At 39.8% G+C, this 21846-nt stretch overlaps 1 protein-coding gene and 1 long non-coding RNA gene across 2 annotated transcripts in view; both read right to left on the bottom strand.

Annotated features, from left to right (window-relative positions):
• Window positions 1-1921: 1921 nt before the first annotated feature.
• LOC131515473 (large ribosomal subunit protein P1-like) lies at window positions 1922-2386 on the bottom strand. The gene has a single exon (XM_058736168.1). It carries the CDS (start codon window positions 2384-2386, stop codon window positions 1949-1951), a length of 438 nt encoding a protein of 145 aa, XP_058592151.1. The 3' UTR covers window positions 1922-1948.
• A 2321-nt stretch (window positions 2387-4707) lies between these two features.
• Window positions 4708-21846, bottom strand: part of LOC131514802 (uncharacterized) — a 49566-nt gene continuing 32427 nt past the window's right edge. Inside the window, exons 3-5 of the long non-coding RNA XR_009263286.1 lie at window positions 13373-13513; window positions 11654-11813; window positions 4708-5576 (exon numbers count right to left, since the gene is read on the bottom strand). This is a non-coding gene — a long non-coding RNA (uncharacterized LOC131514802). The remainder of the gene's footprint in view (window positions 5577-11653; window positions 11814-13372; window positions 13514-21846) is intronic.

Genomic DNA, 21846 nt, shown 5'->3' on the forward strand with positions numbered 1-21846 from the left:
AAACTTAGTATTGACCTGCATTATCCAATACTGTAGCCAGTGGCCACATTCAGCTATTTAAATTTATAAAAAGCAAACTAAACTAAAATTTCAGTTGATTGGTTGCTCTCGCCACATTTAAAAAATATTTTTGTTTTGAAATAATTTAGGGCTTACACAGAAGTTGCAGAAATAGTACAGAGAGTTCCCATGGATGTTTCTCCCAGTTTGCCTCAGTAATATCTTACATAACCATAGGATAATTATCAAAGCCATCAAATTGACGGTGGTGCGATACTATTAACTAAACTACAGACACTATTTGGGTTGTTACCAGTCTTAATATGCACATTTGGTGGGCGTGGGGGGTGTATGGTTCTATGACATTTTATCATGCATATAGATTTGTAGAACTATGATAATCATCAAGATCATCATCAACCATTTCACCATCCCTTCATAGTCCTGCCCTCCTGCCAACCCAAACCCTTAGCAAACGCTAATCTGTCATTCATCAGTATAATTCTGTCATTTTGAGAAGGTAACGTGAATATAATTGACTTTTCATTATGCAGCATAATGGATATCCAACATGCTGTTGCAGTTTGGTTCTTTTATCACTGAGTAGTATTCCATTGTATGGACATCTTAGTCCATTTGGGCTGCTGTAACAAAATGCCATAGACTGGATGGCTTATTAAAAAGCAGAAATATATTTCTTATAATTCTGGAGACTGGAAATTCTAAGATCAAAGTGTCTACAGATTGGGTGTCTGGCAAGAGCCCACTTCCTGGTCCATAGACAACCATCTTCTTGCCATGTCCTCACATGCTGCAAGGGGTAACAGAGTTCTATGGGTTCTCTTTTATAAGGGCATTACTCCTATTCATGAGAACTCCACCCTCATGACCTAATCACTTTCTAAAGTCTCCACCTTCAAATACCATCACATTGGACATTAGGATTTAACATATGAATTTGAAAGCTGGGGGTTCACATTCATTCTGTAGCAATGGATGTAATATAATTTGTTTATCCGTCCACCTACTGAAAGACATTTAAGTTGTTCTAAGTGTTTTTTTTTTAATTTTTTCAATGTTTATTTATTTCTTTTGAGAGAGAGAGAGAGCACATGTACAGGGGAGGGGCAGAAAGGGAAGGAAAGAAAGAATCCCAAGCAAGCCCTGGACTGTCAGCACACAGCCCGAGGCAGACTCAATCCCATGAACCCATGAGATCATGACCCAAGCCGAAATCAAGAGTTGGATGACCAGCTGACTGAGCCACCCAGGCATCTCTCAGGGTTTTTTTCTTAATATGAAATTTATTGTCAAATTGGTTTCCATACAACACCCAGTGCTCATCCCAACAGGTGCCCTCCTCAATGCCCATCACCCACCCTCCCCTCCCTCCCACCCATCCTCAGTTTTTGATTTACAAATAAAGCTTCTATGAACATTCATTTTCAGGTTTTGTGCTGATTGTCTGGCTGGTGGTTTATCAATTACTAAGAGAAGCCTTAACTCTAGTTACGGGTTTGTCTATTTCCCCTTTCAGTTTTGCAATTTTTCTTTCATGTTTTTTCAGGTTCTGCTGCTTAGAACATACATATTTAGAAGTGTTATGTGTTCTTAGGTAATTGACCCTTTTGATAATTTTGTAATACCACTTTTTGTTAATTTTCTTTGCTCCACAGTCTACTTTGTCTGATATTAATATAGGCACTCCAGCTTTCTTTTGATTAATGTTTGCACAATATATCTTTTTCCATTCTTGTACTTTAAGTTACCTATATCATACCTAGATTTGAAGTGAGCTTCTTCTAGACAGCCCATAGTTGGATCATAATTTTTTGAATCCATTTTGCCATTCTCTGCCTTTTATGGTGAGTTGAAGCCATTTACATTTATTTATTTATTTATTTATTTATTTATTTATTTATAAGAGTTCAGCTTTTTATTGAACAGGTTAAAGAAGAGATTTAGTCAAAAGACTAAAGCCCACATCATCATCAGACTCCTCTGATTCTTCTTTCTTTGCTTCCACTTTCTTCTCCTCAGTTGGGGCAGCAGTGGTGGAGGGGGCAGGCCCAGCTGCTGGGACAGAACCACCAGCCCCCACCTTACGGACAAGGCTCCTGATGTTGACGATGTTGACCTGGGCCAGGGCCTTTGCAAACAAGCCTGGCCAGAAAGATTCAACATTTACACCCGCTGCTTTAATGAGAGCATTGATCTTATCCTCCTTGACCGACACCTCATCATCCTGCACGGTGAGACCCGAGTAGATGCCCGCGAGCTCCCAGACAGAGGCGGAGGTGGGGAGATTGGGCGCTGCTGGATAAAGTGAAGCTTCCTCAGTCGGACCAAGCACTTTAGCAGCAGCTGAGGGAAGGGGCTGAGCCATTTACTTTCAAAGTAATTCACAATGTGTTAGAATTTACGTCTTCTGTTTGATTGTTTTCTATTAGTTCCCATTGCTGTTTGTTTCATTTTCCCTTTCATGCATTTCTTGTTGGAGTATTTTCGTGACAGTTGCTTGACAACCTTGTCATTTAACTCCAACCTCTGTGCGATCGTGGCATTGCATGTCTTTTCTCATTTGAGTTATGGTTTTTCTGGGACTTGGATTGATTCCTTAACATTTTGAGGATTGAGTTAGGAGAATCAGGTTTCTTTTTAAATCATATATTTTAGCAGGCAATCAACCCTGAACGTGTCTTGACTCCATTTTGTGGACTGTGGTTTGAATGTCAATTTAATTTCAAAAGCTTTGTACTGTTATTTTGGTCTCCCTCACCTGTGTGCTTCTCAGAGTCCAATCTGCAGATGTGATATTGCGCACCAACTTCAGTTTCCTAAGTGTTTGCTGTGTTTATTTTGGCAGGTTTCATGCACGTGAGCCATTTTTCAGGGTAAGGAGTAGGGAGCAAGCAATCCGGGACTTTAATCATAGAATTAAAGGAGTCCTTTTTCTACCTTGTTCCTCTCTATAATTCTCTCCCCAGTCTCTGCTGTGTTGTCACTGTTTAGTGCCACCCTACCCACAACTTAAGCCCTCAGTAGCAACATATGGCTAACAAGTTCTGTATTGGACAGTGCAAATACAGAAAATTTCCATCATCTCCAAAAGTTCTATTGTATAGGGCTGATATAGATGAAAACCTTTTGCTTCATGAGTTTAAGCTCTTCTTCAAGATGATTAATTATAGAAAGAAACAAAAGGCATAAAAATAGATGGGGAGGGTGAGAAAAGAAGAATTTTAAGATCCAAAGATTAGAAAAATAAAAGTGGTAACAAGAAAAGACAGCAGAGAGACATTGGAAATACCTACATGGAATAAGTCTTTTTTTTTTTTAAGTTTATTTATTTTGAGAGAGAGAGAGAGCGAGCAGGGGAGGGGCAGAAAGAGAGGGAGAGAGAGAGAATCCCAAGCAGGCTCCTCACTGTCAATGCAGAGCCTGACACAGGGCCTGAACCAACAAACCACAAGATCATGGCCTGAGCTGAAGTCAAGAGTCAGACTCTTAACCGAATGAGCCACCCAGGCGCTCCACCATGTGGAGTAAATCTTAATCGAAAACAGCAGAGCAAGCTCCTAAGCACAGGGTCTCCTAGATATTCCTGATACCTAGTTTCATGTGCCAGAGACCAGGCCATCTTCTCAAAGCTGTGTTTCAAAAGCAGTGGGTTCAAGCTTCAATTGTCATTCTCTTACCTCATTCTCTACAGTGAAAGAGATACTTAGAATCTTAGAGTGCAAAAGACACTTTAAGACTGTGCAATTCAAATGCTACTTCAAAACACTGTGCACGCAAGGACTACACACTTGGGTACGGTAAGGCTAGCCTCCTTGTTGGTTTTAGACTTGTCTAAATTAATGAGTATCAAGCCCCCACAGGGACTTCCAGGTATGGGAGCCTCACTCCTGCCCAGGCCTTGATGAATTGCAACCCAGTGCTCTTTGGTCACCGAAGAAGAAACATTATGGCTCTCTGCCCTTGTTCATCCTTTAGTTTTTCAGATGGAAGAGAGAGACCCCAGATGCTGTCCTGAAAGCAGCTGAAAGTGTGAGTGTCTAGTAAAGAAACAAAGGCAATTCCTAGCCCCAGGCTCCAGGGCAAGAGAGAAGCTACTAGGGAATTGAAACTGAAGATTTGAGAAGAAAGAAGTAACCTAGAGAGCGGTGGAGAGAGGGGAGTAAAGAAAGAATGCCAAGGCACTAGTGGGTCAGGGGACAGTTTTGAACTAATCTCACAAGTTCCTTTCTAGAGACTTTTTGGAGGCAGACACTGAAGGGCACAAACAGTTGGGACAAGAGCTGGTTTCTTCAGAGCAATCCACACACTAGTTTCTCCTCATGGGATTTCCCAGAACTACGGTGTTCCTTTCCTAGTACACAACTTGGAACAAATTTCCTGAAAGAAGTGTTCAAAAAATTGTTTTCTCTTCTTACACCTTTTGCCAAGATTTCTTGAAAATTCTCAAATTCATCTCAATGCCTCTCCACCCTTATCAATAAATCAGGACAGAAGGGAAATACCAATCATGAGACCTGACGTGTGTATTTTCACTACCAATAACATATTTAAAACATAACTCAATATAATTATTGAAAAAACAGGCTTTCAATCCAAATATTGTTGAAAAGGGAATATTGCCACAGAGAGGTGAAAGAGATACACTAAGCCAAGATGGAAACTAACAGTATTTTAGTGTGCTTAGTGACAAATCATAATGAAAAACCTAACAATAGTTTTCAGAATCAACAGAGTTGTTTTCTAAAATGGTGCCAGGATGTGGTATCAACAGTGCGAGTGGGAGTCATATGAAACCAGACAGTTTTCTTATTCTATTATTTAGTACCTGGAAAAATGACCCAAGGTGTCAGCTTCAATAAAAGTAATCGTAATGCCTATCTTGCAAATTCATTATTAGGATTACAAGACACGGTGCACGTAAGGTGCTTAGCGTGATGCCTGGCACACTTGGCACACACTGAATGTCTGGATCTTTCTTCTTTTCTCCCTTTATAACCTGCGATAGATAACATCACTTCTGTTGGGCCTTCAACCTTTCTGCCATCCATCCATGCTGCTGGCCAGGTGCCCTCTTCTCTTCTAGGCTCCCTCTTCTCTTGAATAAACCCTGATTATTACAATTATCATGTGTCTTATAATTAGACATTGTTTCTATTAATTCAAATCATGTATTTAAATGAAGCACCTAGTGAAGTGATGCATTGGGATCATCAATAGCTTTTTGCCTCTTGCAGTTTCCCCACTTGTCCACTAGGTTTGCTGGGGAGCAGCTGATTCAAACCGACTTTATTGGACTCCGTGTTCATGTTTATTTTACAGTGTTTATCTTTATTCCCAATTATTCTAACCCACTGAAAGAAAGCAAGGCCCTTAATAAAATGGAGCATGCAGTTTCAATTTTCACATGAGTCACACTTGCGAGTAGTGCGTTCTTTTGTCTTGGGCTCAGCGTGTGGGGCAAATCAAAAGAGGATGGGAAGAGTTTTGTGCCTGGACACAGCTGGAGCACTGTGTTAAGTTGATGGTATCGAAGAATCTGAAGCTTTTCTTCTGGTCTGTGTAGGGAATAAAATTAGTAAGAATCATTTTACACCCGTGGGAGGGATTTACTGGTTTATAAATATGATAAACCTTTCTTAGTATTAGTGCTTTGAACTTGCTGAGCGCCTTTCAGCGGTGGATTCCAAAGCACTTCTCTGACAGTAAGCCCCACGACCCTCAGTATGGAGGCATTATTTCCATTTTAGAGTTAGGGAAATAAATGCAAGGAGTGACTTGCTCGAGAACACAGAGTAAGTCCTCTTCATGCTTATACCTCAAGAACTCAGACCAAATCTAACCTCTAGGCTACTCTTGCCCCCACATAATTATTTGTAAAAGGAAAACAATGATTTCAAATGTATATTGAGTTAAGCATAAGCATACATCCCTTTCCACCTGTTTTAACACGTTTTTGAAGTTTTGCTTATTTTTACATTGGCAGGATTTTCAGATGATTAGCTCTGAGTGTCTTTTGTTTAAAGTGTCTCATATGAAGGATGAGAGAGACTGGATGATCAAGGATCTTTCCACTGTTTAGTAACTAGCTCATGTTCAGTCGAGCTGTGTGGTGACCAATAGGGACTATTCCAATTCTTTTTCTTTTAAGTTTATTTATTTATTTTCATAGAGACAGATAGGGCAAGTGGGGGAGGGGCAGAGAGAGAGGGAGAGAGAATCCCAAGCAGACTCTGCACTGTTAGTGCAGAGTCTGATGCAGAGCTCAAACTCAGGAAACCATGAGATCATGATCTAAGCTGAACCCAAAAGTCAGATGCTTAACCAGCTGAGCCACCCAGGCACCCTGGGACTATTCTAGTTCTGAGAGAGGTAATCTATTGTTCATCTTAACCTAGTCTTGGAGGCGGGGCATAGTTCCAAAATGAAAAATGACAGAATTTATATGCGGTTATTTGGGTTCTATACACGAGAGTCCTATTGAAAACCTATGGACATGGATGCAAAAGTACAGAAGGGAGTAGTCTTAGAAACAGAAAATGAACAAAAATGTAGAACAAGTCCTAAAGAGCAGTAGAGAAAGCAGTAGAAGGAGCACTAGACAAAGCCAGAGATTGAGAAATGAAAAGTAGCATCAGCAAGGCTGATACCACCAGTGCTAACCTGCAAACAGATTTCAGGAGAGGCATATGACTTGACCTCACTGGACCAAGAGGATCAAAGGAAACAGGAACCAGTATTAAGGAATAGGCAAGTAGGAAGACAGTTTTATCACACTAATGTCCTAGAGAATAAGATAAAACAAAATATATCCCTAGTTCCTAGTTGGAAATTTGCATCTATTTAATTGTCTAGTATAGGTGCAACAGATCAAAAAGTAATTGTAAATCATCACCAATATAAAGGTCAACATTTAAACTATTAAGACTGTAAATGGGGTAATAACTGAACATCATTACCCATGCAGGGCACTACACTAATACAGGCTTTTCTAATACCCTTACCCCACCCCCAAATGCACAAAAGCTTTTCGAGGCAACATATAGCTTCCATCCAATCCTTATTTAAGGGAAGCATCAGCTTCAGCAGCCAACAGGTTGCTCCCTATTTCTTCCTTCCTCTCAGCTTGTAAGATCTGGAAACAGGAAGTGATATTTACTCCTTGGTCTCAATAGAATAACGATGGACACTATGAATGTACACGACTCTAAATATTGACCACAGCAGGGAAACGTTCTCATAGGAATATTTATAAAGCTTGTGATCTTCATTTTTGAATATCCACGTGATGTTTCTTGTGATTTTTAAAGAATTAAGCACGAATTGACATTTCAGTGAAAGGAGAAATAAGCCCTACAGAACCAGAAGAATCCACATGAGCCTTGTCTTGAGAGGATGATATTGTAAAAAACAGTATCATCAGGAATATGTTAGTAATTGTTCATTCCTTCTCATAAATATAAAAGCCAGAAGAGAAGCACTCAAAATTACAACTTAAGAACTGTATCGAACAAGGTAGCTTGTCATTTGTTTTTGCATAGCTGTGTAGTTACATAGTGAACAGAGCAGATTCTGGGCAGATCCCCAGATGGTTCTGAGTCTGGGGGAAGAGATGCATGCAATTTGGTAATGCCTTTACAAAAGGGATGTTATACACAAAATGGGTAAAATATGATTGAGACCATCTCACTCGAACTTTATTCGACATTCACTTGTGTCATAGAACACTTGTGTCTGTGTTACCATGCAAACTACAGGTCTGGGGGTTACATTTACATTTTTCTCCAGAAACAAGGAAAACAGCACTGCCCTAAACGAGCTTCTATACTACTTCTGCTGCTGTCTTGCTATGGCCTTCCTTTTGGAGAAAGTCATACCTCAAGCCATGGTTTCCGTACTTATTTAAGAGCACTTAATACCCCAGCATAGAAACAGGCAAAACATTATTCTACTAGTGTATTTCTTCTATGTAATTAATTTACAACATTGGCTTATTATCAAATCCATCATTAAGCACAACCAGTGTTTTGATTTAGAAAATAATTTGAGGGCGCCTGGGTGGCGCAGTCGGTTAAGCGTCCGACTTCAGCCAGGTCACGATCTCGCGGTCCGTGAGTTCGAGCCCCCCGTCAGGCTCTGGGCTGATGGCTCGGAGCCTGGAGCCTGTTTCCGATTCTGTGTCTCCCTCTCTCTCTGCCCCTCCCCCGTTCATGCTCTGTCTCTCTCTGTCCCAAAAATAAATTAAAAAATGTTGAAAAAAAAAAAAAAAAAAAAAAAAGAAAATAATTTGAAATCAGCCTCAGTATTTCATTTTTTGCTGTACTTTGTTTTGGTTGCACAGTACTGAGAAAAATCCTAATTCAGCTGTAGAAGTCTTTGCAAAGGCCGACACTCTTGCATAGCTCCCCTTGCAATCTCAACATACTCTGAAAAAGTGGATGGAAATATTTATTGTAAAAAACTGTATCATCAGGAATATGTTAGTAACTGTTCATTCCTTCTCAAAAATATAAAAGCCAGAAGAGAAGCACTCAAAATTACAACTTAAGAACTGTTTCGAACAAAGTAGCTTGTCATTTGTTTTTGCATAGCTGTGTAGTTACATAGTGAACAGAGCAGATTCTGGGCAGATCCCCAGGCCTGACCTGGCATTTATCGAGCCCAGTATTCATGTAACCGAACCCAGCATTCATGTAACACAGTCGTGTGCTTGTACAGTTTTACATGAGTACACATGAGTGGGCCTGAATTTTTTAAAGGAACATTTAAGCACCATTACATTCCTAATCAATGGCACATTTAGAAGTAAAAATATTTTCAGAGAAGGCAGGAGAAGCTATATTCTGACTCTACACAAAAACGAGTTAACCTGAGTACACGAGTTACAACACCAGTGCTATCAAGAGTCAGCCTGATATCCAGCATATTGAACATGCATGCCATTTCTATTCTTTTTTTCGAATAAAATTCAGATCAAACATTTGAAGCTTCCTGAATCATTTTCCAGAATTCTTCTAATATCTGACATACCGCCTGGCCTAGAGTCAGTAATAAATATTTGTTGAGTGGGTAACAGACTCTAGTTTGAAAATTCACTGGCGTAATAGAGCAAAAGTCTTTTCAAGACCCCTTGTCCTCTCCGGGGGAGATAGAAAGAAAACCAAGCCATTCTGCAGTTACCTACCTCTGGTACTTAACCAACCACTTTCAAAGCTTATTTCTCATGCCTCCTTTTACAATGGAGGTTTTTACATGAGTACCTGCAGGTCTGTAAGGGAGATGTTATTATCCTAGCATCATAGCTCAAAAATCAAAACAAAATAATATTTACTAGGGTCTATTAATGAGTGAAGTGTGGAACTGAGATTCAGAACCTGAGCCATGGGATCACTAAACCCACTTCTGTCTTTGGTGTTCTCTACCTCTCCCTCAATTTCCTGCCTCTGTCACATGCTGAAAGCACTACATATAATTTAAAGCCTACTTGGGCTTTGGGGTTAGTCAGAGAAAGCCATTGAGTCTCATAGTCGCACTTGTTCACACATAAAAGACTTGAGATAATAATATTTCATAAATATATAAACTGTATATATAAATATGTATATTTAAATATGTGTATTAAATATATAAGTATTTTATATATTTAAATATATATATAAATATATAAACTAAACTATACATAAACTGTATGATAAAAAAGTATAAACACAGAACATATCCACACATCCTATGTATAGAGTAAGTTTCTTAAAGTTTGGCGTAAAGTACATTTCTTACTGTTTCAGGGCATTTCACAGTGAGAGCTTTCTTATTCAGAAATGAACATTTGATTCTTTCCTCTGTTTAAAGAAATTTTTTTGAATGTTTTCTTCCTCTAGATATTGGAGAGTGTACTAACCAAATAAACATATAGAATATTAAAATTTCCCTGCTGATAATTTTGCTAAAATACTGAAAAATCATTTCTTGCATAAACAAGACTAGACACAATAGTCAAGGATCAGGGTTTCTCGGCACACAAAGTAGGCTTTGTTCAGTGGATGTTTTCCTTGGTTTTTTTTTCCTTGATAGAGTGCTAACAAAAGTATAACTTTCCCACTTTGTTGCAGAGATGGGGGATTGAAGTCTAGTAAGGGCAACTTTGTGCCTTATCTAAGCCTCTCATGGTGGGTCACTTAAGAGGGAAAGACCCCATTCATAGGTCCCTGGACAGGAAAGAGGGCCCACAGTGGGGACAAGGAGCAGTTCTGTGCTTAAAGGGATCTTGCAGATTTGCATAACAGAAGATGTTTATCCCTGTTTATGGCATATCCCTTCTCCCTTTATATTTCCCATGGTTGATATTACTTTTTATAGCATATCTGCCTGTTTGAGAAGGAGAGTGTGAGTTCCATGCCTTGGAAAGCAAAGAGGAAGGGACAGAAACCTTCAGTAACACTGTCTGCTGGAGGGTGTCTGGCTTTAGGAATTTACAAAGAAGATGAAGTGTGTGTGTGTGTGTGTGTGTGTGTGTGTGTGTGTGTGTGTGTATTCACTGAAACACATACATATGGTATATATGATGTGGGAGATTTTCAAATGGATAACTTAAATGAAAGAATCAAAAGCTTTTCTTTATATACACTTGCAACTTCTTTAGTATATTGCATACATTGTCAAATTAATATCAATTATTAATAATTAGATTCAAAATTATATTCTAATGTCATTTTTTGTGGAATAGTAAATTGGGAGGATCCCACTGTCTTTGAGTTTTAAACATACCTATGGAAAATACCAAAATTCCTGTGATGTACTTTTACTTTTATCATTGACATTATGATTTTAGTAAGAAAAGAAAGGAAACTTCCAAGGAGAGTTTAATTTTAAAGAGGATGCAGGGTATCTTTTAGAAAGATTTTCTTAATCATCTGGATTAATCCCGACTTTCAACTCCAGATAAGAAATAGGATATCCCATAAGGAGGATTTGCAGCATGTAGGGAATTTTTTGCCAACCAGGAAAGGCTCCCAGGGTCTCAGTTATTAAAGTTAAATTTATTGGTGATTATGTCTATTTCCTGTATAAATGAAACTTCAAAACAAACACTTAAAAAAGCCAAAAGAAGTCAACTAAATGGCATGGTTTTTACAAGTATGAAAGAAGTGGACATTTTCAAAGGGCCTCACGGCTTGGCAGATTGAATAAAATGAATGTGAGAGCTTACTGTTAACCCCCAACAAATGCTGACACAGTTGTAGCCCCCCCCCCACCCCCACACACTGTTCACAAGAAATAATAGACAAACTGCCCAGAGATACACAGCTTTAATCCCATCAAGGGGCTCTTGTGACATTGTAAACCAAGTAACTAGAGTTTGAGTAGATGAGGCTGTCCCTAGACCTTCTGGATGGGATTAATTCCATGTAATTCTCTACAGCCTTTTCTAATTGGTTAAGATGTGTGAGATGCCATGCGTAATGGAATCACTTAGCCATCTGCCTCTCACACAGGCCACTTCAAATGGGGGAAAAAAATTATTGTGAGAAGCCAGCAATTGACTCTATCTTGTAGGAATATAGTACTTACTCTTCAGCCAGACATTATGACAAATCAAAACAATGAACACGAATGTTGCTGCACCAGCAATGCCAACCTTGGTAGAAGGCACAATTGTATTGTAAATGAGCCTGGATGCTGCAGAGCCAGGTGTCTCAATCTGCATGTGGAGTTTTACGTTTTGGTAAAAGTAAATACCAAGCCTTATGCCAGTACACACACTGGTTTTGTATAAAACAGATCTTCAAGAAGTTAAGCTGTAACAAAAATAACATACATCAGATGGAACACTTGCCCAGCACTTGTCTGTCCTTGTCATCCACTAAAATACTTCACTCATTTGGCCAAGTTAGAAAATAATAAAATCATCAATATACGATGAAGGTCACACAATTAGCCCGTTAGTTGAACTTTTTTTTATTTTTCACCTTGTTTGTTACAGTGCTATATAAATACAACCTGAACCCACAAGCCATTATAATCGTAAACACAAGCAAAAGCATGTTCCAGTATTACACAATGACCATGGGCCCACTTAAGGCTTGTTCCTTATTAAGCTGGATACATCTAAATGAACACTGGACACCTATATGCAGTTGAGACCAGGCATGTATCCATGTGCCTCTAAATCAGTGATTTTACACATATGTGTTTATAATGTGCAGAGACTTCAACACAATCTTGGTGGCTTGGGAGACATGCCCATAGAGATCTACACTTTTGAGAGAGCTAAGTGAAGTTAATTATTTGAGTGCTTGTATTCATTAGATGTGATGATTGGAAAAGGTGTGGGAGAAAGTGTGGTTTTCTTGGTAAATAGGATTGGAGGTTACAGAAAAAAAAAATAAGAGTACATAATAAGACAAGGTGATAAAGCAGGCTTAATTTTTGTAGTCAACTATAAGGGACATCGTTATTCGTAAAAATTAGACTTCTAGAATGAATATATTTAAGAGCAATATATTTTTCAGGTATGTTACTTGAGCCACCTCCATCTGAATTATTCAGTGTCCTTATTAAAAATGACCCCCCAATACCTTTTTCACCTGCCATCCTCTTTGCCTGATTGACTCCAAGTAATCCTTGTTACATGCTGGACTTTCCCCTAAACTCATAACTGCTTTAGGATGAGGGTTGTGCTTCATTGATATCTCCAGAGCTTAGCACAGAGTCTAAGAGATATCCATGTTGAATAAATTAATGCTGATTTTAAGAAAGTGGAATTTCATACGATTTCACAACTAAGTCTGAAATAGTTAATATCAGGTGTTCGTGTCAGATGGGTCTGAGAATAATATGCTGCTGTAGGGCCTGAGCACCTGAGCCAATGCCCACACCCTATTCATAGACAAGAGAAAGAAAGCAAACGTGTATCAGGCACTAAGTGCTTGGAATGATGATGGCGGCCTCAAAGAGTGTGTCATGTGAGCCTCACAATCCCAGTAGGAGGAAGAAATTGCCTCACATTATAGAGCTAAGGTAGTAGAAGCTCAAGGAGGTTAGGCTACATATTCAATTTCTCAGAGCTACAAAGTAGCCAAAGAAGGATTGACTACACCCCAAGGATCCTCTGTCCATTGTTGCAAGTTGGGTTCAAGTGGATTTCACCCACACCTAAAATATCTGATTTATCTTGGACCTCCCCCTGCTAGAAATTAAGAAAATTCTCAACTCAGGACAGTTGATTCTATACTCCATCTCCTGGGTTTTACAATTAGGTCAAGCAGATTTTCAAAAGTATTTATTTCCAAAGCATCACCTTAGGGCGGATGGGAAGAGACCCCCTTACTCCCTGGCTCTCATTCATCCCACTTACTTGCAGCTGGGCTCCAACCAGGATACCAAAGGGCCACAGGGTCACCCCAGAGTTCTAAGCTTCAGGCAGATGGCTCCTCAAGTGTAAGGCAGAACCTAGATCTGCACACAGGCTGGAGTTTATGGTCAAGGGTTTGTTGCTCTGTAAGGGAACAAAGAAACCATTAAAGCAGCCCTGGGCCATTTTCCAAGAGATTTGGAGGGGGGAGAAAAAGTTAGTGGTTATAAGCAGAAGAAAAGTGAAATTTATATTTTCTAGAGATTTATGTATGTGTGAAATATATATGTATACATGTATGAATGTTTAATTCCAGGGACCCAATACAGAACAAAAGAAAGTCTCTTTGAAATAGGTTTCCTTTTCTTGTTTAAAACTCCCTGTTTGATGAGCATGTAGCTTAATAATCCATTTATAGTTGACACGTGTGCTGCTATTTGAGTGGTCTTAACATATTCACGGTTAAGATCCTTCAGGGTCCAAAACAGAAAAGCACCACAGCAGCTCAGAAAATGCATTCAAACTCATCTCATTTCCTTAACAAGTGGTCTTTCAGGTAAGATCACACTTGAAGAAATGCCATTACAAGAAAAGAGGAAAAGAATAGAGAAAAGTTTTTATATTCCTTTTAGATTACATCTTTTCCCTTACCTTATGAAAATAAAAGTATTTTAAAAGAATTCTAGTTATAAGAGGAAGCAGCTTCAACCTGAATTAATATTGGCAATTGGCAATGTCTCTTGAATTATTCCTAAGTGTTTCTTTAAAAATTAGGATTTTTTTCTTTTTGTTTTTTTTCTTCATATTTTAGCCCTCAGGAAGTAAGTACTTCTATGGTTCAACTTTCTAGTTTTCAGGAACATATGTATACCAAAATATGTGACTCACTCCACTTACCAATTTTTCCCCACATTTTCTTTCTTTTTATTATACTTGCTTTTTTTTTTTTTAAAGCTTTCCAACTATATTTACATAACATTTAGGGGAGCAGCAGGCAATTGTAGGGTATGGGGAAATATACCAAATTTTGTAGTGTATTAACAGGGATTTCCTCTGCCAAAAAAAACTCTGACACCATTCATTGGTGTGTTGTTGGCTCAAGTGGGCAAGACAGATGGATCTGCCCTTTCACTTCAAAGGAGAAATCTTTTTTGGATTAATAAACAACTGACCTATAAGAAGCACTTTTCCATCCCTAACAATCCACCATCCTCTATAAAATTCACAGTCTCCTTGCAAAAACCAGCTTCAGTGTCATAGAAGCATTCTAAACCACAGTGTTTTCCTAATCCAGCATTGCTCACCAAAATCAGGGCTTATGGAGATATTTTTGGTAAACTTTGTCTGCCTCCATCCTAAGAAGGCTATATTAAACAACACCCAGAATTGCCCAAGGAACAAAACCCCCAGCGGGGCCATGGGATTGTTTCCAGGTCAAGCATGCAGGACTGGCTTTCCCTTACTCATCTCCTCACCTCAGAGAGGAGGTGCCTGTATCCATCATAAGTGGACGTGGCAATGTCCCTCTTCCTTGCATTGACTATAGAACTGACAAATTCCCCCCCCCCCCCAGTTCCCTCTGCCTGGAATGCTTTTCTTTCACTTCAGTCATACTGCTGCCCAAATGTCATTCAGTTACCAGAAGGCCTTCCCTGACCACCCTATGTAAGTTAACCCACCACCACCATCTCTCTCAACATCTTACCCTGCATGAATCTGCCTCCTAACCCTGACTCACTACATTTATTTGTTGGCTGCTTCTCCCCAGTTAGAATATCAGCTCCTTGGGGACAGGACTCTGAGTTTTTTGTTTGGTGCCGCACTCCTAAGGCCTGGAACGATGCCAGGACATTATTAAATTATAAATAAAAATTGTTTTAAATATAAATTAATTATATATTATAAATTATAATTCAATCACAAATTTAAAAAGACACCTCCCTGAGATATTTGTCTTATGAACCAACCAATGATGGTAAGACATCTTTGCCTAGAGTTTCAGAAAGGTTTCTGGCCATTTTTTGACTTTTCATGGTGTAGTGCCCTCATTTTTGTGTGTGGCCCAGAGGCAAGGTGTTAGTTACACCACAGGACCTGGGGACCTTCCTTCAGGCTGTGGAAAAGTCTAGGGTTGGTAAGTGATGGGTTTTCCCCATAGACTGTGGCCTGATCACAGTTTAAGGTCTTAGTCTGCATTCAAAGACTTCTATAGAATAGCCTTCCACTGTTTTCCAGCCTTCCCTCTTGGGGTAAACATATATAGTCTTACCCACAGTGAGCTATTTTCTACCAGATGTGCTCACCCCACCACTGTGCCCTATTAATAATATTTTATTTGCCCCCAAACTGTTCTTTCTACCATTCCCAGTCTCCTTGGCACTTCTTGCCATCACCACACACCTCAATTTCATCTCATCCACACTCAAAGCCTTGTCTAGGAATCGTGACTTCCCTGAGGCTCTTCTTCACATGCCCACCATCACTATCACCGCCATTGGTCTGGCTGGAAGAAGCCACTTCCTCTCTGCTCTCACTGATTTAGATCCACATTTCCCTGATTGTGCAATAACAATCTTTACTGTGTATTGGGAGGCTTTGATTGTTTTTATTGTTGTTTGCTTATTTGATTTTTTGTATGAGTCTTAGCTTTGCAAATTAGGCTAAGAAGGAGTTCCCCTTGTTTTTATTAATCTGCCTCCACCCACTTCAAATGTGCAAAGCATTCCTAGTCCACAGTGATTATCAACTGCAGAGCACAAATCCTGAGGTGGGGACAGTGAGTGTCTGAGTCTATTGTGGGGAAGAATATATCCAGGCTGAAAGAGTACCCCACCTCTTGCTACGCAAATCCACGATTTCCAACGTTCCAAATAACCTCTCCAACACATGAGATTTGCCATATTAGACTGGAAGCAGCATGTGTATTATTCACCATTGCATCTCCTACACTGTCTAGCACAATGCCTTGAATTTTTTTTTTAATGTTTATTTATTTTTGAGAAAGAGAGAGAGAGAGAGAGAGTAGGGGAAGGGCAGAGGGAGAGAGGAGAGGGAGACAAAGAATCTAAAGCGGCTCCAGGCTCTGAGCTGTCAGCACAGAGCCTGAAACAGGCTCGAACTCACAGACTGCTAGATCATGACCTGAGCTGAAGTTGGTTGCTCAATCGACTGAGCCACCCAGGTGCCCCACAATGCCTTGAACTTATTGCGTGCAGAAAAAAATGCCTGGGGAATGAATGAATGCACTCCTGGAAAATCTTTCTGTTCCCTTGTAGTTAGCACCTCCTTGATCCCAGGTTTAAAGCACACATCCTTAAGGCAGGTTATAAAACATCTTCATCTTTAATCCTTATCCCCCTGCACAGCCCCCACCCCCTCTGACCGAGCATTTATCTCAGGGCACAAAATGCCATTTGCGTGCTGATCAAAGGCTGTGGGAATGGGGGCATGAGCAGAATGGCAGCTGCACTCAGATCCTGCCCACACCCTTCCTGTTTGCGGCAGCCCACCCCAGGGGCTATTATGTTTGCAGAAGGCTAAGCCCAGCCCCTCCTTCCCTGGTCCTTACAGACACTCTGTGGGGCTGAAGTGGCAGCCCCTTGCTCATGGAGCCTGTTTTCAGCATTTCATTGTCCCTATGCAAGGCGCAGATAGCAGCCCAGACGCTCCTTTCCCCTTTCCTGGGACACTGATAAGGCAATGAAAACAGTTCTCTATTTTCCTGCACAAAAGCTAACTTAGAAGAATGGGGTGGAGCATAAGTGATAACCAGCCAGAATTTGTTGCTTTGTGAAAAGAAATGTGGCAGGGAGGGACAAGGGAAGACTGAAAGCTTTGAGTTTCTGCTCTGGGTTGTAAAAGTCAGCCACCATTCAACAACAATGTCCCCTTTCCAGCCTTATAGCCTCATTTCACTTCTGTAATGGAAAACGCTGCCCTCAGGTCAGAGGACCACAAGTGTCTCCTCCTGAGGGTGGCTGGGCCACCTGGGAGGCTCTCATGTGACCCACTTAACCACAGTGTAGCTTAGGGGTTGGAATTAAGGGAGAGGGGAGAAGACAAGAATGCCTTCCTGTACATTTAACCCATTCCAACCTAACTTCTTACCCTTTTGAACCCACCAGCTTGGTCAATTTCAGCTCAAGATGTGTGTGTTTGTGTGTGTGTGCATGTGTGTGCGTGTGTGTGTGTGTGTGTGTGTGTGTGTGTGTGTGTGTGTTTATGTGGGGAACTTCATCAACTCCACATGATCTTGGTTTATCCCAAGTGTCTCTGGTCAGGGACTCTTTAAATAAACAACACAGCCTGGAGTTTCCAAGTTATTTTGCAAGAGAAATCCTTCAAAGATGTAGTTGGTGTTTGGTGACCATGGAGGCAAAGAAATGCCATAAAGAAATAGAAGATTACTATTTCCATCTGGAACTGAAGAAAAAAAAAACTGAAATTAAGGAGAGAAATGAGATTTTACCAAAATGTTTCCTGGTGGGAGCTCACTGCCCTGAGGCAGGCACTGGTATCTCTCTGCCACCACTTGCTGTGGAACGTGGTGTAATTAACAGAAACTGCAGTCCTCCTTTTGTTTATCAGAAAAATAAGGTAGTTTCCCTGAGGCCAATTCAAGGAAATTAATTGGTCTGGGGTAGAGTCCCAATATTGCCATTGTTTTTGAAAGCAACCAAGATGGTTCTAACGCACAATCAGGGTAGAAAATCGGTTAACAAGACAATCTCTAAGGCATCTGCTGGTTCTAAAATGTTACATTTCCATAGTTCAGGGTCCAAGTTTCTCCATTTTTTTTTTTTTTATAATTTAGATGTAATTGACATACAATGTATTAGATTCAAGTGTACAACATAATGATTCAATATTTGTGTATATCACAAAAATAATCACAGTAAGTCTGGTTAACATCCATCTCTGTTAATCTTTCTCTCATTTACCTAAAGACTTGATTCACAGCTCCTTACTAGCCTCCACATCATTCTGAAATTGATGGAGAAAGAAATTCAGCAAGTGGCCAACTGTTACTTTTCCCACTCTGCGACATAAATGCAGGTAATTTGAGCGTTGCTCAACACCTAGGGACCAACTTTCACAAGGCGTGTAAATTTGGAGGGCTCTGGGAGGATTAAAGCAGGTGCATATTCATGAGCTGAACCTACCCAAGAAAAACAAAGAACTCCACTGAAATAGCAGCCATGAGGAAAAGAGAACACAGCAGTCAAACAACCCTACTAGGCAGTTTAGACTCTTACTCATTTTCATTGTGAACAAGGCTGTATGGAGCCAACGCAATCCCATTAGTAACTGACTGGGATGTGCCTCTTTCACTTTCTTTGAGAAAACACTTGACTATTTTTACAAATCTCACTCTCTGCTTCCTAAATAGCAATATAAATCATTCTTATTGTCCCTCTGTTCCCTTTTCTGCCTCCTTGCATCAAACTCCCTAAAATGAGTTTCCAGAATCTATAGTCTTGTTTTAACTCCAGACTTGCTCATCTTCCCCCTAGGGAGGCTGTTCCTCCAGTGAGTTGTGTTGGAGGGTGTGGGGAGGGTCTTGGTGACAACTGCCTAAGGCACGACCAGCAAATCTCAAGTGATTTTAAAATCAAGTGTGCAGCTGCATAAATACAAAAGGAACAGGCAGCATAAAATTAAGTAAAATGCCAAATATCTCATACAAATGGAATAGTTACACAATAAATGCAAAAAATAAATATGATTATGTTAACTTAGATCTTTAGAATAAAATCTCAGGAATTGGAAACGATTCTATTAGCCATATAGGCAAATTCCCAAAGGATGCTCTCTTCAGCATCCTCAGCGTACAACCATCGGGGATCTGACCAAACATCCAGCGATGGGCTTTACTCTCTCACAAGGCCTCCCATTCCAGTTTGAATCCATTTTAATTAAAATCCAGTTGAAGTCAAATATTCAATTAGAAGCACTGCGAGTAATAGCACAGCTCTAAAGTAAACATCAGCTCATGGATAAAAGGAAAAGCACAAATTGGGAAGTTTGTAGAGTAGAATGGGTCGCAATGGTCTGAGATGTTTATTTATAATTTTCCCTTAGAATCACTTTTTTTTTTTTTGAGAGTGAGAATGTGTGTGAGTGGGGTAGGACAGAAGGGGGAGAGCGAGAGAGAGAAAGAGAGAATCTTAAACAGGCTCTATGCTCAGTGTGGAGCCCCAGGATCATGGCCTGAGCCAAAATCAAGAGCCCAATGCTCAACCCATGGAGCCACTCAGGTGCTCCCCCCCTTAGAATCACTTCTAAGTTACACATTCACATGGCCTTTGCATGTCCCCATCCAGAGAATGAATATTTTCATTCAGCAGCTTCTGCTGTTAGATAAAAAAAAAAAAAAATGATGGAAATAAAATATTTTGAAGTAAAAAAAAAAATTGATGCAAACCTCTTGTTAAAGTGAGATTTTTTTTTTAAATAAGGAATTTGTTTTTTGAAGCTCCAACTATTTGGTAAAAATTATCTCCTCTTTGTATTCTAGTTATTTAAATGTTATGGGTAAGTTGGAAGTATCATAATTATCTCAGTTCCTCTCAAATTCTGTAGGAAAACTGATGTAAATATGTATAGTGATTATACAAATACCACTGAGTATCCATTCAGATCTGATCCTTAAAAACAAAGTTTTAACCAAGATACTCTAAATAAGTAATGTAGATGAAGAAAGATGAAGACTAATTGAGGGGATAAAATTTGCTCTCTGGGATTAATTCCAGATTTAAATGCATGGATTTTATTCCTTCAACCAGAAAATCTCGCTTTTTTGGCTTGTTGTATTAATCAAGATAAAGATATCCCATCACATATTGTGTTCCATATAAACCCAATACACGTGTATTTTCAAGTGCAACTGGTCCATGTAGTACTCTGAAATGATGATACTTTCTGAGATATTAAAGAAATCATAATAATAATAGCAAACATTTATTGAGCACTCACTACGAGCCTGGGACTATAATGGAGCCTTACATACATCATCTGATTTAAAGAAACAGTCATGATTTGCTTTATCTGAAACCACTTTCCAGGTACTAGAAAATTAAATGAGTGTCCACCCAGCCTTGCCAGAAGCACCTCATTTACATGGCACTTTAAACTTCCATATCTATAATCTCTTTAGAATCGGTGGATATATGGAGTAATAGAGCTAACAATAGAAGCTAACTCTTACTCTGTCTTCTACCTTTCTTTATAAAATGAGAAAAATTTGAAGGTTACTTGCAAGTTTCTTTCTAGTTTCAAAATCCCTGTATGTCTTAGCCCAAGACTAAGAGGTAATCAGCTTTATCAGCTTTCAGAGCATTTTGAAAACAGTGCTGTGTTCATTAGCTTATTGTCAAATCTAGACCCACCTCCACCTTCACATGTCTGGAGACGACAGGTCCAAATTTTAGAAATTCACTTTAATTAAGGGCACCTGGGTGGCTCAGTCAGTTAAGCGTCTGACTTCAGCTCAGGTCATGATCTCACGGTTCGTGGTTCAAGTCCTGTGTCAGGCTCTGTGTTGACAGCCTGGAGCCTGAAGCTGCTTCGGATTCTGTGACTCCCTCTCTCTCTGCTCCTCCCCTACTCGTGTTCTGTCTCTCTCACTCTCAAAAATAAACACTAAAAAAAAAGAAATTCACTTTAATTCAACCAAACTTGCATTGTTGTACATGGGCTGGGAGTTTGAGAGATAAATGAACTAACGTTCCTAAGAATCCTAAGTATCTTTTGGAAAGATGCAAGAAAGAGATAATTCCAATGGAGAGAAACTGAGACATCATCAGTAAGTCCAGTAAATATGAGCAGAATTTCCAGGGGCTGGTTTTTAGCATGATGAAGGAATTAACTTTTTGCAGCGCTGAATTCTGTGGGCAAGCTCTATCCTATGGGGAACCATATCCTGATGGGGAAGCTTCGTTTATTTGTTTGCTTTGCATTACTCCAAGGTGTCTGTCCAGTGCTCAGCTCAGAGACAAGATTCAATGTATTTTGTGAACTTTTCTTTTTTAATGACTGAATGCGTAAATTAGAAACTTCTAAAAAATCAATAGTGTTATAAATGTATCTATTCACCTGCTCAACAAATAGTTATTGCAAATAACTCTGGACACAGTCCCTGCCCACTTGAAGTTTATAATTCAATGAGAGGGACGTACATTGGTTAACTAATCACACAAGTACTTTGTGCCTGCAGTGGTGGTTTTTCCCCTCCATCCTAGGATCACTCCCCTCTGTCTCACACCTGCCTTCAAGTCATCCAGTTGACCACTGTTCCTTGACCTGAGGGCCCCTTCCTACTCTACCATGAGCCATGGGCCATGACTTAATGTGGCTGCTATTTATTGAGAACCCCTGTAAAATTCTCTTCCCCGCCAAGGGCTCATGAGGAAGACAGAAGTGTATGAGGCAGGCCTCACCTCCATTTACTGCCTCATTTCTTCCTTTCTTCATAACTT

Source organism: Neofelis nebulosa, chromosome 6 (assembly GCF_028018385.1).
Source record: "Neofelis nebulosa isolate mNeoNeb1 chromosome 6, mNeoNeb1.pri, whole genome shotgun sequence".
Classification (NCBI taxonomy): domain Eukaryota; kingdom Metazoa; phylum Chordata; class Mammalia; order Carnivora; family Felidae; genus Neofelis; species Neofelis nebulosa.

Coding starts and splice junctions, on each gene's coding strand:
- LOC131515473 (XM_058736168.1), bottom strand. CDS start 2,386: ATGGCTCAGCCCCTTCCCTCAGCTGCTGCTAAAGTGCTTGGTCCGACT.